The sequence below is a fragment of the Saccopteryx leptura genome, chromosome 1 (assembly GCF_036850995.1).
Source record: "Saccopteryx leptura isolate mSacLep1 chromosome 1, mSacLep1_pri_phased_curated, whole genome shotgun sequence".
In the NCBI taxonomy this organism is placed as follows: Eukaryota; Metazoa; Chordata; class Mammalia; order Chiroptera; family Emballonuridae; genus Saccopteryx; species Saccopteryx leptura.
Window position 1 is genome coordinate 315045849 of NC_089503.1, and position 18411 is coordinate 315064259.

At 55.2% G+C, this 18411-nt stretch overlaps 1 protein-coding gene across 2 annotated transcripts in view; it reads right to left on the reverse strand.

Annotated features, from left to right (window-relative positions):
* Nucleotides 1–18411, reverse strand: part of SCUBE1 (signal peptide, CUB domain and EGF like domain containing 1) — a 137141-nt gene that overhangs the window by 52131 nt on the left and 66599 nt on the right. Inside the window, exons 5-7 of one of the 2 annotated variants that reach the window (XM_066358613.1) lie at nt 12657–12782; nt 8016–8132; nt 5400–5489 (exon numbers count right to left, since the gene is read on the reverse strand). In XM_066358613.1, coding sequence (XP_066214710.1) covers nt 5400–5489; nt 8016–8132; nt 12657–12782 — 333 coding nt within the window. The remainder of the gene's footprint in view (nt 1–5399; nt 5490–8015; nt 8133–12656; nt 12783–18411) is intronic. The other variant, XM_066358614.1, reaches the window with a different exon arrangement.

The window sequence follows — 18411 nt, forward strand, 5'->3', positions numbered from 1 at the left end:
GCTATGCAGTTACAGGAGGCTGGGACAACGTGGGGCTCAGTCTGCACCCCCCAATGTCAGCCATTATCACCATAACTGCGCCACTGCCCCTGGTCTTCCTGACCTCCTGGACCTCCCTTAGCAGCTCCCTGACTAGTGCTGGCCTGTGTGCCAGGCCCCAGGCACACAGGCCATGGCGCCTCCTCTGAGCCCAGCAAGGTGGACAGACTCTGGCACCATATCCAGTCAATGGGAGGGAACTTGGGCAGAGGTGGAGAGGTGCAGGGAGGTGGGCAGATGCCCGTTGTGGGAGTGCAGGGAGAAGAATTCCTAGCTACCATTCTGTGCCTCAGTTTCCTCATCTGTAAGATGGGAATCACTTTAGCACCAACTCTCAGGGTGGCTGTGAGCTAAGTGAAGGCAGGGGACAGTGTATGGCCAGGAGAAAGCTAGGGCTAAAGGTGAACAATTCCTGTGGTCACTGGGCCAGGGCTTAGTGGACCCCTGTAGTGGCTGCCGAGCCTCAAGCCTGCCTCCGCTCCTGGCCTGGGGAGTCCACAGCCTCTACCTTGGCCCAGACTGCTGCTCATGGCTCGCTATGCCTGGGGTGTGCTCCTTCCATTTTTAGGGCCTCACTTTGTTATCTGTGAAGTGGGAAGAGCTGCCTCACAGGCCAAGGGAAGACTGGGGAGAGCTGCAGTGTGAGGAGATGGCCAAGGAAGCAGTGGATGCTCCCTGCGGGGGAGGCTGCAGAGGCTGGACACCACCCAAGGGGGTGGGGGGGCTTCCTGCCCTGGCAGCCCCTCCCCCACTGCCAGCCCTGCCCTGTGCCAGGAGCGTGGTGGTCTTGGGGTTAAGCCAGTGAAGAGGGCAGACTTGGGCTCTGCCTCACTGGGGTGCAAAGCAGTCAGACCACCAGGAGGTTCCGCCCAGCCCACGGTTGAACCATCTGTGGTTGGCAGAATAAGATCCCCCTGGTATCCATGCCTTAATCCCCTGTAATGCTACGCAGCAAAAGGGATTTTGCAGATGTGACTTAAAGGCCCTTGAGATGGGAGATTATTGTGGATTATCTGGCTGGACCCAAGGTGGTCACAAGGGTACTGACATGTGGAAGAGGGAGGTAAGGGAAAGATGGGGTGATGGAAGCAGGGCTGGACAGATGCAGTGCTGTGTGGGCTTTGAAGATGGAAAAAGAGGCTGTGAGCCAAGGAAAGTGGGGGCCTCTAGAAGCTGGAAAAGGCAGGAAATAGATTCTGCCCTGGAGCCTCCAGAAGGAACCAGCCCTGCCCACACCTTTTCTTTAGCCCAGTGAGCCCCAAGCCACCCTTCTGACCTGCTGAAGAGGAGACGTTTGTGCGGTTTTAAGGCACTGGGATTGTGGGATTGTGGTAACTCATCAACAGCTGCAACACAAAGCAAATACGGCATCTAACGTACAGATGTTGTGGGAAAGGAGCTCATTAAAGACCTAGCGTTGACAACTATGGCTCCCAGGGTCTCATCAGTCCGTCCGTAAGTGGGGTCCTGGGGCCTATGGTCAACTTTGCTGCGCACTCAGATGTTTCACAGAAGTAAGTTGGCCAGATAATTGAAATTTATCACTCCAACCCTCCCATCCAAACATTTTCACTGATTTTAATGGGACTCTAAAATCAGTTACACAAAAATTAGGGGATATTTTATAGCTTCATATTCATTTTGAAATATCCCGTAATTTTTGTGAGCAGTACTGATTTTGAAGCCTAGTTAAAGTAAATGTAGCTGTCCCTATTTGTAGCCTGTGCTCAGTTACTAGAGGGTAATTATAAACAGCACCTGCAGGGTGCAACTGAGACTCCAGGACTGGGGCAGGGTCTTGGCCACTGTGCTAGCAGACCCCTCCCCCCCTGGAGGCTTGACCCTCTAGACCAGGGGTAGTCAACCTTTTTATACCTACCGCCCACTTTTGTATCTCTGTTAGTAATAAAATTTTCTAACTGCCCCCCCCCCCCCCGGTCCCACAGTAATGATGATTTATAAAGTAGGGAAGTAACTTTACTTTATAAAATTTATAAAGCAGAGTTACAGCAAGTTAAGGCATATAATAATAATTACTTACCAAGTACTTTATGTCAGATTTTTGCTGTTTGGCAGAATAAATCTTTATAAAACAACTTACTATAGTTAAATCTATTTTTTTATTTATACTTTGGTTGCTCCGCTACCGCCCACCATGAAAGCTGGAACGCCCACTAGTGGGCGGTTGGGATCAGGTTGACTATCACTGATCTAGACCAAAAAGACTGACAAGCACCATCTCACTGCCTGCAGCCTCTACCGCGGGGGCCTGTGCCTCCTGCTGAGGCAGGATCAGACCTGAGCCGTGTCCTCTCTGCTCCTGGTGCTACAGGGAAGGAGCCTCTGAGAGCCACAGGACAGCAGCCAGAGCAGAGGAGCCAGAGTGATAGTGACCTGCAGGGTCTCAGTCACTGTTGGCTGACAGTGTTTCCAGACTTGGGAACCTTGTAACCAAAATGCCAGCCCTGGGTAAGCGGCCAGGTCCCAGGAGAGGCACTGAAGGGTGAAATGCAGGGAAAGGCCCAGATTTTAGCTCATACTTTTTTTGTGGTTTCTGTATTTTGCTTAGATCCTGGCTCTTGGCCACGTTAAGAGGTGAGGCAGCTAATTACATAAATGGGTTGCAGACACCTAAGGTACTTGTGACCGCTGCAATCTGGGCACAGAATATTTCTGAGTCAAACAGCACAGAAGACCTGAGTTCTCTAACTCTATCTGGAGGCAGGTGAGCTGGAGCACGAAGCCTGCGGTGAGGAGGCCCCTCAGCCTCTGACACCCAGAAAGAGGGCTTCTTCACCTCCCGGGCCCGCAGGGCTAGTCTGCTGCCGGTCTGTGGTCACCACGGAGAGCAGAGAGCGGAGAGCAGTGAGGATGAGTGTGAGGCCCCCCGCTGGCAGGAGCTGCCCTGTACCCACTCACTACTGGAAGGGAAAGGGAGCTCTCTCTCTCAATCCTTTCCTACCCACCTTAAAAACGAGGAGATAATTGGCATCTCAGGGCTGGAGGACACCTGTCAGGCCATCTCAGCCACTGGGAAACCTTGGTGCATGTGCCCTGCTCTGGCAGAACCTGGACCATGACTACAGTGGGTACTGCTCACATTAGACCATACAGGGGCATCCCAGCCTCTACTTTTCTCATAACCGTTGCTTATCTCTGTCCACTCATGAGAAGCTGGTCAATGTGGCAGGCAAGGGCACAGACTCTAGAGCCGGGCTGCCCAGTGTCTGACTTTACCATGGAATTCCTCAGTGTCTCATCCTCCTCATCTGCTCCTGGGCCACAGAACATGCTCCCCCTCTCCCTGGCCTATTCTTCCATTGTCCCCTCCTAGAAGCCAAAACAGGGCTATGAGGCTCACCAGCCAGAGGATCCACTGGGCTAAAACTGCCTGTGCTCTGTCCCACAGGCCAGTGACGGCTGCCCCAACTCTGACTCCCCATTGTCGAGGCTGCGCTCCCCACACAGAGGCCGGGCTCTCAGTGCGATGCCCCAGGTGTGCTCTGGGCAGCACTAGGCACTATGGGGGTGCCCCTTCTGCCATCGTGCTCTCACTGGAGCTCTGGCCTCCGCAGCACTGCCTACCTTCCCTAGCCAGGGCCCTCTGGGCCTCAGGGCCCTGGGAACTCTTAGACTCTGACCACTCACTTCTAGTTATCTTTCCAAAAAGTCATAGTGCTGACTCACACCTTTCTGGGGCGTAGTGGACATGCCTGCTGGGTGGAGCCACCATGCCCCCTCTTGGCCATTTCTAGTCCTTCTCAGGCCGACCCAGACAGCCCAAGTCAACAAGACAGCCCTGCCCAGGGAACCTGCAGAGAGTGGACTTCCAGCCTGAGCTGAACCATCTGCCTGTGTGACTGGAGGTGAATCCTCTGGCCTTGCTGGCCCTCAGGGTTCTTGTCCGGGAAATCGGGCTGTGCATGTCCTGCCCGTGGGGACTTCAGGGTTCACAGAGTCCATGATCTCCTTTGCTTCTCAAAGCCCCACGGAGGGGATGAGCCTTAAGCCTACGCCCAGCCCACAATGTCACATCCCTCCCTACGTGGCCTCTCCAGGACCTTCGGGATCTGGCCTCCATGGTCCTGTGACCCCACCAACTAAGACGACCCATATTGCCATGAGCTCTGGGCTAAGCTCAGGGCAGTGTGTGATCTTAGGCAAGCCAGGGTACCCCAATGAGCCTCAGTTTCCTTGTCTGAGACATGGAAGTACATCACCTGCTCTCACAGCTCCCAAGGTTGATGTGACCTGTAAGAGTTCCACAAAGAAGGAACTCCCAGGTGATCATCCCAGGTAATCCTACAGCTGTGCTCCAGAGGCCCAGGCCACTGGCACCAAACGGGGCCAGCAACCCCAGAACTGTGGAGCCGACTGAGAAACAAAGGAATGAATGAACGAGGAAGCAGACCTGCTCTCCTACTGTGCAGGCTGAGCTCAGTGGGAGAGTCATTTGACCTCCTTTGCCCTTTTCCTCACACTGCCCAGGTCAGCCACACCAGCAGGCCTTTGAGCCACCCTGGGTGGCACCAGTCGTTTCTGGGCGAGCCACTCTAGAGTCTGGATCCAGCCCAGGGGCAGTGCTCAGAGTGAAGGTGACATGCAGACCCCTCAAGGCAGGTGGGCACCCAAGGGGTTCCCATTGGAAAGTGGGCCGAGGCTGTTTGGGGCTGGGAGGGGCTGAGTGAGTCCTGCTTTACCCAGGCCTGCGAGATGACTTTAACCTGTCCTCCCCTCCCCGGGTTTAGCACACTTCTCAACCTCAGAGCGAGCAGGTGGGCTGGATGCCCCTGAGGTCCCCCAGCCCTGCATCTAGATGTGGCTTCTCTCCTAAATGGGGGAGGGGCTGGGAGAGGACCAGGCTGCCTGCGAGCTCTACATGAATGCCCTCCTTTGCTGCTGCGCCTCAGTGCTGCTGTGCTGATCCTGGGGTCCTAACTGCACATGTGACATGACCGCATGCAGAGGGGGAGACAGCACACGTCTCCTCACATGCAGAGGACACTAGACATGGGCTCTGGGGTCTCTGCTACAAACACACAAAGAAATACACATGTTGGATGGAAGGTAAAAACTTTAAAAAGGAAAAAGTGAGTTCACATCTGGAGTTTAGCCCCCCGCACTCACACATGGCACATACAACCCCACATACGTGGGCATGCCACACAGATGGACAGTCACACACACACACACATACAAACACACACATACATACCCCACATGTCCATACACGGACAGCCCGAAATGCCAGCACACATTCAGAGCCCCACACGCCAGCACGTGCCACACACCCACACCCACACACATGCTCACGCAGACACAGGTGCAAGGACAACAAGGAAGTGGAAGAAAAGTGTTACCCATGAGGAGCCGCCGTTTCACCCGCTTGTCCACATCAGCTACTGACGTGGTACTGAGCTGAGAGCGCTCAATTGCAGCCTCATCCTTCTCTAGAACACAAGTAAGGGACAAACATGGAGCCACTGGTTAATGAGAGCCCACGTCCTGTGGCCCGAGACAGCCAGCCTCCCAGCGTGGCGCACACAAAGCCGGCACGGCATGCGGGCAGCGTGGCGTCCTCGCCGAGGGGCTCAACCCAGGCACCTCCAAGGTGGCGCATTCAGGGCAGAGCAGAGAGGCAGCAGGGCAGGGCAGGGGTGGGGGGTGGAGAAAGGGGATGACCACAAAGGGACACAGATGGAACACAGGGCCCATCTGCACACAGAGGGGGCAGCTGAGGTCCGAGCAGACAGGACGCATCTGCGGAGCACCAGAGGGGTGGACAGCACCACCGTGGAGAGCCCACAAAGGCACGAGCAGTGAGATGCTCAGCACGGGCTCGACAGGCAGGCAAAGGACAAGGCACAGGACAAGGGGACAGCGCTGCGAGGTCCGGTGATGGATGCGCCTGGACAGCAGACACCCTGTCGTAGGGGCGTGGGAGTGTGTCAGACACTCATGCAAAATTAAGAACACAACACACAGAGAAACAAACACACACACACAACATGGATCCAGTTGAATAGACAGAAGAACCAGGGGGTCGATTTGGGCAGCGCTGGTTGCCTGCTTGTCTACAGAGGACTAGAGCGATGCATTTAGGTGCTCAACAGGGCTGCGAAGAGGGTCAGTCATTTTAGAAGAGCGCAGAGGGAGCCCTTGGGGCGGGCTGGGGAGCATCCTGGCTACTGGGCAGGGTGCTTCACCAAGGTGCTTCCCACGGAGAAGCACATGAGGTTAGCTGGCTCCACTGCTGTGGGAGGTCTGCAGAGACCTTTGTTCCCAGCGGGGAACCTAAAGAGGAGGGAGCAGGCAGATGGAAGATGCTCCTGGCCAGCAGGGAGCAACAGCCCATGAGCAGGATCTGGGAAAGGACTTCTAAGGGGAGGGGAGGGAGAGAGGGGCCGAGGGAAGTTACATTAGAAGGGAGATCCGAGCAGGGGCCGTCACATGCAGCAGACACTACAAGATAAAAATAAGAAAGGATGAGCCAGGTAGACAAAGACAAGATGTGTTAGACGCGGCTGTGGGGGGAGGGGTCTGGCCACAGCTGTTTGCACCGGTCCTGTGGCCGGCAGAGGCAGCTCCACCACAGAGGACACAAACACTGAGGGAGACCCCAGCAGACGAGACAGGGAGGGGCTCGGGGCCGGGAGAGCCCGGTGGGACTGCAGAGACAGGGAGAGAGGTGGGAGAGGAGGTTCTAGATGGGATCAGGCTGCAATAGAGACACTGGTCTGAGACCGGGTTTTGCTTTGAAATTTTTTTGGTTGTTTGGTTTAGTTTGGCTTTTGGCTCTGAAAATAATTAATGAACGTCAGTTATCAGACAAGACAGGCAATCAGGGACCATCACCAGAAAAGCAGGAGGAATGAGATAAAATGAAACCAAAAAACGGCTGTTGGAGAGGGACCACACAGAGGAAGGGAACCACGCAGGCAGCAGCACCTGGGACGACAGCCTGACAGAGGATGGGACCCCTGGCCTGGCCCCTGGCCCCGCCCCTGCCTGACTCCCCAATACCAGGGAACAGAGTCACAGGGGACAGAATTCGACAGCAAACGCTGGACATCCTGGCTTAGCTTGCTTGTCAACCCCTTTTTTGTCACTTAAAAGTCCCTGGAGAAATACCTTCTTAGTTGATAATAAGAAATGGGGCCTTTTAAAGACAACAACAAAACCCTCAGGATAACTGATTTGTGGGTTTCTGAAGTTGGCCAACACAGGAGAGGAAGGAGGAGGGGAGCAAAGGTGGATGACGCCAACCTTGGAATTCCCTTTCTCAGTTAAAAAGTGGCTGTTGCTTTTGAGTGGGGAAGAACCCGCTAGTGATTATGGCATGAGAGAATCACAAATATTCAAGCGTCCCCTCGGAAATGAGGACCAGGAGGAAGGAGGGGGCTGAGACTCAAATGGGGACACCATGTAACAGGTGAGATGACGGAGGGGAGAGGCTGAGAAGGAGGGACTTGAGGAGGGAGAGGAGGTCTGACCAGAGCCCCCTGGAGTCCCTGTTAGCTTGGGAAGGGAAAGCAGTTAAAAAACAGACCCATCTCCCTGGTGTTCTAGACAATGGAGACTGAGGCCAGTTTTCTGAGAAAACCTCTTGGTATTCCAGATGGCTGGCTGGGGCGGCTCACTCACTGAGGGGGCTGTTACGGGGCTAAATAAATGCCCTCCACGTCAGGGAAGGAACACTTGTGCTTCACCTGTGCCCACCTGAGACGCACACACCTCCCCCTCCCTGCAGACCACCTGCCTACGACCGCCCCCCACGTCAAGGATGAGGACTGCAGAAAGCCCACCGGGACCCACGGCGGAGGCACGTGGTCCAGGACTGAAGGACCCTGGGCGCGCCTCCACAGAGAGCTTCCTGTCAGTCCCAGGGGCGCACTTTCTCGTTTCCCTCAAGCTTCCTTATTGGAAACAGGGACAGGGTGGCGCAGGGAGCTGGCGCGGCAAAGGCGCCCACTTACCGATGCACGTCCGACCGTCTGCATGGAGGGCGTACTTCTGGTGGCAGCCGCACATGGGGCCGGTGTCCGTGTCCTCACAGCTGTGCTGGCAGCCTCCGTTTCCATAGTTACAGGTCACTAGTTTGGCCCAAAGTGTACACATGTATGTATAAACAGAATGACAACAAGAAACGATTAGTTTCTTGGTGTTGGTGGTTTCTTTAAAGGAACGGGGGTGGGGGTGGGGGGTGGGAGTGAAGGCAGGAGACAGCGAACAGGCACACCTTCCCTGGACCTCAGCCCGCGAGGGTCTTGAATGGCACTGAGAATGGACTTTGAGTGACCTGGGCTTATAACCAAACCAGCACACAGCTGATGGATTCCGACGGTGTGATTTAAAGAAAGGGACAAACCGGACTATTTGAACCCTCCTGCTCTGCAAGACTTTAAAACAGCCAGTCACAATGGGTCAAATGTCTGTGACACAAGGCATATTCGGGAGGGGGGGGTCCCTGGGAAGAAAAGACACTCATTTCCTTAGTTCTTGAGAGCTTTCTTTCTCTGTGTCTGAGGCCCATGGATGTCTATTCTCCCCAAGTCCCCGTAGCCATCTCAGTCTCTATCCCCTCAAAGCCCTAATCCCCCTAAGGCAATGTCCAAATAGAATGTATGCAAATTAATGTCATCTCAGGTGCAGCTTTGAAAATGACCTTTTATTTAAACATGTTACATGGTTTGCAATGCCCAGGGTCCGGAAGAGCTGGTGCCCTTCAGCCCAGAATCTTAAACTGTTCCTTGGTAGCAGTGACCTGGGTCGGCTGAAAAGGGGCTGAATTAAAAGGAGCAACTCTCGAGTAGGAAAAATGATGAATTCAAGTTGATTTAAAAGAAAACACGCTGTTACCACTTCCCAGTGTGACTGACGGGTCTCCTTAAAGGAGGTCCAGAGCCTCTCTGGGCAGGTTCCTGTGCCCTGTTTGACTCCACTAGCAGGACCACGGGGTGCCTGCCACCTGCTGCACCCAGGCCTTGAGGACAGCATACCTTAGCTATTTGTCCAGAATTCTATCTACATTCTTGATTTACTTGGCAAACCCTAATGATGGTCAAATACGTAAAAATTAGTCTCAGACCAATCATGGTCAGAAGGGCTAAAAATCCCGAATTGACAGAGTCTGAGTTAATGACCTTCTGTCAGGCTGAGCCATGAGCAGGGCTGGTCCCCGAGGGAAGTCATCGGCGGCCACGCCCTGGTGAAGGAGCCCAAGTATTTTAGAGCCGAGCTCTGTGCTGCCCTTCCCCACGCGCCTGCTGCTGTCCTGGTGGGGGAGGCATAGGGAGTGCTTCCTGCCCAGGGTCCCAGGTGCTGCTTTAGCCACCAGAAGTTTCAGCAGGCTGCTTCTTCCACAGGGAGCTCAGAACCATTGAAGGAAGGAGCCAACTTCCAGGGTGACATTTCAAGGATCTGCAGAACTGCTTCCAGAACTCAACTGGGGCTTTGAGCAGCAAGTCCTCAGGCCCCTTCTCAGCATGGTGTCTCTTCTCTCTCTGTTCCTGGGGGGCTGGCAGCCTGGAGTCACGCTCTCTCTTGTCTCTGACAGCTCATCTCTGTCCAGGAAGAGCCCCAGGCAAATCCAGGGTTCCAGGGGTGGCCGCTTAGCACAGATCCCAGGTGAGGGAAACACCCAAGCGGAGCCCCACCTCGGGCAGGACATCACATGGCTTTCCAGGCGGAAAAAAGCCCCATTTCAGAGCAGTCGAGGTGGAGCTGGAGAGTAGGCACTGAGACTACTGTGCCCAGTTCTTTCCTGGCTCTGGGTTCTAAGAGATGGGCTGTGTTCTGTAAGTGAGGACACAGGTCTGTCTGAGGCACCTCGAGGGAGGGCCACACTCAGGGCCCCTCACTCCCTCTGCACTGGTGTTTGCACATCTCCTGGACCCCAAGGGCTGAGCTTGTGAGCACCTGGAGAGCCTATGGCTGTACATGGAAATAAATGCTGGAGCCTGGAGCTCTGGGAAGACCAAGAGGAGAATGGGAAAAACCTCCCCAGCCTGGACGGGGTCCTGGGCTCTGGAGGGATGAACGAGTCTGGTGTGCAGCCCTGTCATCCTGCTGGTCCACAGAGGCTGGCTAGGCCAGGCCTCAGCCCCCAACCCAATTCCAGTCCAGAATTTCCTGGACCTCACGTGACCTCAAGGGCTAAAAGAAGTATCTCATCACTAACTTGCCACTAACACTGTCATGTCCACCAGAGCTGACTGAGAGGACAGCCATCTGTGCAGTCCCTTCACATACTCCTTGGCCCCAGGATTGCTATCAGACTTTCCACACACCTTGGTGACACCCGGCCACTGAGCAGAGAGGGAGGAGCTGCTGTTTTTTTTCACCAGCAAACGTTCTGGGTATGGGCTTGGCTCTTCTCAGTTGGGGTGGAGCAGGAGGACTCCTAGCCACTTACAAGGCCCTGCCCTGTCCCTGACCATTCAGACCAGGTCACCACTCAGGAGCTGCTCTCTGATTAAACTGTCCCCATGTAGCACTCACCCCAGATGGAACTATATAACAAGGCAGCGAGTCAGCCAGCCCAGCCGGTCCCCATGGCTTGTAGCTCTCTCCCCAGCCCCTCGACCAGGGTTTGGCCAGAGTGGGAGTCAGCCAGTCCTGCTCACAGAAGGAAGGTGCTTCCTTCCGGCCGAGTCTGTCAACAAGCCTGCCCACTCTCTATGTGCCTGTCCTTGGCCTTTGTCCCGAGGAAGCTCAGGTTACTGACAGGCACAACTGGGAAAGCAGGAGTTACTCCTTCTCTATTCTCCGCCAGGAGGCTTCTGTGCAGCGAAGGGAGTCTTGCTGGTGTAGAGGATGGGAGGGCCTGGCCGGAGTCCTAGGGCTAGACTCCTGGGGCTGGAGCTGGGCATCTCCCTGAGTGGTCCTGCCCTTGGTGATAGCGTCCATGTTTGTCTTTGTGATGCCACAGGAGAGAGGAAGACTGGTCCACATCTTGGACCACACTGTGGCAGAAGGAAGTATCTCTATTTCAGGGAATGGGTGAATCATGAGCGGGACTGAACCATGAGGTCTGTGGGGACAGGGACTGTGTCTAAGGCCTGAGTCCCCAAGACCTTGGTGACTGTTTAAGGAGAGCATGACTTGGGAAAGGTATGGCAGGTGCCCAAGGGACAGTGGATGACCCTGAGACAATCACAATGACTGAGGATGGTGGGCCAGCAAGGGCCGCTGTAGTCTCTGCAGAACACAGAATGAGAAGCCACGCCATCTTCTTTTCTTTTTTTCTTTTTTTTCACACCGTCTTCTTATGAGAGCTAGCCAGGCTCGCCCTCCCACTGCAGTGGCCAGGACGGGCTGCTTTCCCCATCGGGAGCTGGATTTGGGCTCCTTCATGCTATTTCTTGTACCAGGAAGTAGGCCTGGTGTGGAGCACCTGTCACTCGCCAGAGGTGGGCACGCTCACATCAGCCTCCCTCAGCTCTCTGCAGCCACAGGGCAAACATTACAGCAGCCTGGTATCAGCTGCCCAGTGAGCAGAGGCCTCATCCTACCACTGCTCATGCAGCTGATGGAGGCCACGTTGAGTCTGACACTTCTGAGGACTAGCTGTTCGTCCACTGTCCTACTGTTTGCTGGTTCCACTCCTACTGGGGAGCTGGTGATTCAATTAAAAGGCTGCATTACAGGCCCTGGCCAGTTTGCTCAGTGGTAGAGCGTCGGCCTGGCGTGCGGAAGTCCCGGGTTCGATTCCCGGCCAGGGCACACAGGAGAAGCGCCCATCTGCTTCTCCACCCCTCCCCCTCTCCTTCCTCTCTGTCTCTCTCTTCCCCTCCTGCAGCCAAGGCTCCATTGGAGCAAAGATGGCCCGGGTGCTGGGGATGGCTCCATGGCCTCTGCCTCAGGCGCTAGAATGGCTCTGGTTGCAACAGAGCAACGTCCCAGATGGGCAGAGCATCACCCCCTGATGGGCGTGCCGGGTGGATCCTGGTCGGGTGCATGCGGGAGTCTGTCTGACTGCCTCCCCGTTTCCAGCTTCAGAAAAAAAGAAAAAAAAATACAAAAAAAAAAAAAAAAGGCTACATTACACTTGAGCCCTGCAGGCTGACCTACAAGTTGGTCCTGAAACGGCCCCTTTGGCCAGAGGTCTCATTCAACCCAGGTCTCCAGGGTAGTACCACCTCAGTGGGCCTTGCTTGGGTGGACTGCAAGTTCTGACGTTAGACCTCGGAAATAAGGTCAGCGCAGCCTGGGCTGGGACCCTCCAGAACTGAGCTCCCTTCCTTCTTTCTATCACCCTGCTGCCCCCCATCCCTCCCCACCGGAAACCCAAGCTTGTAGTCTCCTTGCCATAGCCCCTCCATTCCCCTAAAAGCACAAGCTCAGGGCAAATGGGTCTTGGGTTAGGGAAGGATGTGGGCACTGGCAGTGCCTCCACTGTACAAGGCCCTGGGGCTGTGTCAGTGGCAGTATGATGGGTGGGAAAATTTCAAGCGTGGGGATCATGGTCCTGTCCCTCATGCCTCCCCAGAACCCTTCAGGGGCTCTGCTTTTTTCTCCAACCCCAGCAGACTGGCCAGACCCACCCTCCCCACCCCCACAAAACAATGGCTGGAGACGTGTGGGGGTGTCTGACCCATTTGCCTCCATCTACCTACGTGTGCAGTCCTTCTGGTTTTGGGCAAGGTCAAAGCCGGGCCTGCAGTCACAGGCCACCCCACCTTTGGGCGTCTCCCGGCAGATGTGGGCACAGCCGTGGTCTTTGTTCATGCAGTTCATACCCTCTGTGAAGAAACGGACAAGAGAGGGGTTGGGGGATCAGGAGAGAGGGAGAAAAAAAAATTTCAGGCTGAAAAGAGACAGCCAATGAGACATCGAAATCCAACAGTGTTCCTAGGCTGCTGTGAGCATATGCAGAGTGTGCACCTGCTATCCAGGTGGAGGGCCGTGGGGGTAAACCAAGGACACAGTGCCTGGGTCTACAGCCAGGCCTCGCTCTATGAGCCACACAGTAAATGGCAGTGAGGGGCTCACAGGGAGACACTCCTGCCCTCAGTCAGATTACTGGGTGTGATCTGTGAAATGGCTTTCAGGTCAGTGCGTCAGACGGTGTCCCCACTGAAGTATGTGTGGGTGGCAATAAAACAATGGTGGTAGTGCAGCCCTTTCCAGTTTGCACAGGGATGGCACATGCTTCTGTGAGCTAGGCAGAGCCCCAAGCTCGCACGCCCCAGCCACCTCCAGCCGTCATAGCCCAGGAGTCATCAGACCAGCTCACCCAGCTCTCACTGAATTTCTGCACAAGTCCACTCCACCAGATCTGAGAGCCTCGTCCTTCTAGGTGCATGGCCGTGCGCTGAAGTACATGCCACCCCCCTCCAGTTGCCAGAGGAGTCACTACAGGTACCTGGTCACTGTAGTGCTGCCCAGGACCCACGGAGCCCTCACTTCCTAGCGCAAAGCCCTGCAGGACCCGGCACTGGACTCCAGCCCCACCCACACACCTGCGCTGGCACCCTCCGCCCTCACAGAGCTCACTCCAGGCTCAGGGGTGCTCATGTGACAGCTTCCTGTTCTTGCCCCAGGTTCCTGCTGGTTGCCAGACGCTACTTTTTAAAACAAAAATGTACCCAAACCTTGAGTAACACTTTCTCCGAGGTCTCATCTTAAAAGGGCAGTCAGTGATTGACCTCCCTGCTGGCTGGGAGCCTGTAGGAGGGAGGGAGTGTCGCAGGTGCCAGGGCTGGGCCGCCCACGGCCAGCCACGGTGCCCCCAGCCTTTGGAGGTGGCAGGCTCTGTGTCTGGAACTTTGGCCACGGTGGCCCTGCCTGGCAGGCCCTTCCAGTGTGTCCTCCGGCTGGACTCAGAAGCCCTGTCCCTGCCAAGGCAGCCAACTCCCTGTCTGCTCTCCTCCCAGGCCCTGAGTCCACTGTGTCTTCAAACCCAGGCAGGGACAACCTTCTATGCACATGCGGGGCCCCCTCATCCTCTATAAAGACAAGCACCCCCTTCAGAGACAGGGGAAGCATGTTTGAGATGCCTATCCCAAAGGGCCACGGTGCTGGTGCGCTGAACGGCACCGCGAGGGCCTGAACCAGGGCCGTGGGCTATAAAGCCCCTTTCTCATCCAAGAGGCCACACTGAGTGTGGAGCTGGGCTGCCCACAGATTTTGGGGGCAGTGACCATTCGCTTCCTGTCTCCAGAGGCCTGTCCCCTACACCCCACCCAAGTCAGCTCTGAGGGCTCTGGTAACGGCGAGAACGAGGTCCCCTCTCCTCAGTCACACAGTTCGGAGATTTGATCATCTCCCTCTCTTCCCTGCCTGCCTGGAGCAGCTTGGACCCCCTTCAGTTGACCCCAATTGATGTTTATCTTCCTGGTGATTTGTGAGGAGTTTCTAGAATTTATTAGGTCAGGGGTCAAGTGAAAGGCTGTAGGTCACAAGTCTATCAAGAGGCTAAAGGCAGATGAAAGGAGGAGCGGCTGCCTGTCCACACACCACCCTGAGACCTGCCTTCCAGGTCCCACTGCGAGGAGCTGGGCTTGGACAGAGGGGAGGAGCCCCACAGATGGGAACACACAGGTGGCCTCCTCGCCCAGGTGGCTCACTGATCTCCTGCTCAAGGTGAGGGCCTGCTCAAGCTTGACCCTGTACACTTTGAGCAAGAGCGTGGGGCGGCTGAGAACTGACGTTCATTTCAAAACACAAACACCCTGGCAGCTACGATAAAGATTTTTAAAATTCTGAAGTAAAATAAGACCAGGAAATTGAAATGAATGAAGTCTGCTTTTTGCTCAGCACGCTGACCTTGTTTTCACCTGATTTTACTACTCTTATTCCTTCACCTTGCTTTTCTTACTCAAATCAAATTGTCAGACTGATGCAAAGGATGACCGATTAACCAACAGCTGAACCAGCAAAGCACTTCAACGCCAGGCTCCACCCAGGAAGCCACAAGTTCACAGGGAACTCGTTAAATTTCAAAACAGCCCGCATCCACGACCTGCAGAGTGATGTGCGGATAAATGTTTAGCAGTGGGTGGGGTTGGGGTGAGCCTTGGGTTGGGGCTGACTGGCAGGCAGCATTTGCCCATTTCTGTGGTGTAAATGCAACAACCAAGCTCCAGGGAGACCTCACTGGGATGGAAATGGCTCTTGTGAGCTGGTGTGAGCCAGCCTGGCATGTGGCTTTCTTAGAAGAGAAGCCTGGTAAAGCCAGGCAGACGTGAGCATAGCCTGACCGGCTCACCGCTGTGTGTCTTAGAGCAGTGGTCCCCAACCCCCGGGCCACGGACCGGTACCGGTCTATGGGCCATTTGGTACCGGTCCACAGAGAAAGAATAAATAACTTACATTATTTCCGTTTTATTTACATTTAAGTCTGAATGATGTTTTATTTTTTTTTTTACCTTTTTTTTTTTTTTTTTGTATTTTTCTGAAGCTGGAAACGGGGAGAGACAGTCAGACAGACTCCCACATGCGCCCGACGGGGATCCACCCGGCACGCCCACCAGGGGCGAAGCTCTGCCCACCAGGAGGCGATGCTCTGCCCCTCCGGGGCGTCGCTCTGCCGCAACCAGAGCCACTCTAGCGCCTGGGGCAGAGGCCAAGGAGCCATCCCCAGCGCCCGGGCCATCTTTGCTCCAATGGAGCCTTGGCTGCGGGAGGGGAAGAGAGAGACAGAGAGGAAGGGGGGGGTGGAGAAGCAAACGGGCGCTTCTCCTATGTGCCCTGGCCGGGAATCGAACCCGGGTCCCCCGCACTCCAGGCCGACGCTCTACCGCTGAGCCAACCGGCCAGGGCCTGATGTTTTATTTTTAAAAAATGACCAGATTCCCTCTGTTACATCCGTCTAAGACTCACTCTTGACACTTGTCTCGGTCACATAATACATTTATCCGTCCCACCCTAAAGGCCTGTCCGTGAATATATTTTCTGACATTAAACCGGTCCTTGGCCCAAAAAAAGGTTGGGGACCACTGTCTTAGAGAACATCGCTTCACGTCTTACAACCTCATCTGTAACGTGGGAATGACAATCTCTGCCTCATGGACAAGAAAGTGCTAGATGTGGTTGGGCCTTAGTAGCTGCAGGTGCACTGACTTCTGAGGCCGGTGCCTTCTCCTGCAGAGCTGCTGGGGCCTCAGCCAGGCTGGCAGCCCCACTAGGAGGAGGCTTCCAGGACAGGAAATCTCTCGGGTCACTGACACACTCGGTACCTCATTAGGTCTTTTGAGAGACTCCTGCCCTGGCGAGCATTTGGCCAGTGGCTGGTGGCCACTGAGCAGCTTCCCTGGCCAGCATCAGTGGCCACTGTCAATGGTGGCTTGAGTCTAGTGCACCCTTCACTCCCTGCTCATATGGTTTTTGTGGCTCCTTGGTGCCCACACATGTACATGTACAAGGAGTTGGTGTTCTAGTTTCTTCCCAGTTTTGCCACCCATGACCTTCAACATGTGCTCCGTGCCTGTGATCCCACACTGCTGGCTGACCATCCCCGAAGTGCCCATCTGCCGCCTTGTTTCTCCTGTCTTCTGTAAACAGAACCCTGGGCCTGTCTCACTCTACCAATTCCGTACAGCTTCCTGACTCTTGGGTTATACTGCCCATGCCACCACCCATGTTACTCTGCCAGGCGTCCCATGGCTGGCACAGGAATTACGCCAATCAAGACGATTTGTGCTCTCTTCCTAAGCTGGCAGAGCCCAAGGGCCCCCATTTAAGCTCAAGCCTCTATGTGGTAGAGAAACGGAGCCTGGACTTCCATTCCCAGCCAAAGAACCACAACTTATAAGAAGCCTGGCTAATCTTTACCAACCATGTCTGTCACTGGGGAGCTGAGGCGGCCCTCAATTTTGGACGCTAGACTGAGCGTCCAGCTTTGGAAGCCTCTCAGCTTTCTCCCACACCATGGATTTGCCATCAGGCGAGATACTTTGTGTCTCCATAGTGAAGGGTGTTGGGAGAACCTTCCTCCAAGAAAGTCTGGGACCGAGTCTGGTCCTCAACCTGAGCAGCCATTGGCAGCACTGTTCTGGAAACAGTCTGATGGGAAGTGAGCAGCTAGGAACAGCCACCGACAGCCAGGCTCGCTGGGCCTGGAGTCTGCTCAGCTCAAGTGCTTCCGGAGGCTCCTTCTCTCTGAAAAGGGGTCACGAGACCACCCCTGGGACAGGTGCAGCATTTCCCCCCGCCTCCCTCGGCCTAGTTCCCCGTCCTGATATGGGCGAGTAACTGCAGTGCTGAGCTCAGCATAAAGCCCTGTTCATCTACCCTCCTCGAGGGGAAGTGGGATAGAATTTCAGTCCTTTCCAGAAATCCTGGTCTTCAGGGCTCAGTGCCAGCTGGGCCCGGCTGCCAGCCAGGTCGAATCTAATTTGATCCCACCCATCTAAATCCAATTATGTCCTACAAGTTCGGACTGAGTGTCTCGGTGCCCAGAACAGGGCGGGGGGCAATGAGGAGACAGATGCTTGGCTGTGACGTTGCCAGGACCCAATTCGGACTCTGCCACTTGCTGCCTGACCTGGGGCAATCACGGGACTGCTCTCGGCTGTCTCCACCTGCACGAGAGTGGAGAGTCACAGGACCTGCTTCCCAGTGAGGCTGGCTGAGGGGGCAGGTCAGGACTGGAGGAACTCATCCTGGGCAGGGGGAGCCACGGAAAATTGTAAATCGGGCAGCGACACACTTCCGTGTTAGAGATCTCTGCTGCGGGGAAGCAGGGGCAAGACCGCAGGCCAGAAGCAAGTGGAAGGCGGTTACCACCCCAAAAGAGATGGAGGAGCCTGGAGGGGTGCATGGGGGGGGGGACTAGAGGAAGGCTAGATTTAAGAGCCCCTCTCTCTCAGTTTTCCAAAAGATGTGACATAGGGATTTGGGCTTTGACTATACTTTCATTTAATTTAACCTTCACCATAAGCCTGGGAAATGGCTACTGCCATGCCCATTGCACGAACAAGCATGGGGAGGCTGGATCAGGGTGGGAGAAAGACAAGTCAGGGCCGCCCACGCCATGTGTGAGAGGCAGGGCCGTGGCTCAGGGCAGTGCCTTCCTCTCCCCAGGTGCCCAGGGCCCTCCTGACGGGCCCTCCCAGACTCCCGCCTCCTCTGAGCCCTGTGATAGACCTCGGCAGCCCTTTCCCCTAGGGCCCACTTTTCCTAAAGGCTTCTGTCATTTTTGGACATCCCACCAGAATGTGCACAGAGTTCAATGATAGCAGATCTGCCTGCCCCAAACCATTCTGCAAAGCAAAGTTCACGGATGCGCCTAGAGCAGGGCCGCGGAAGGCGAGCCCAGTCTGCTCAGAGGAGCCAGTCTTTCTCACTGCCCAGACCCAGGATAACAAAGCCGGAATGTGTGCCTCCCAAGGGTCGTTGCTATGGTGACTTCATCAATAACATCACTTT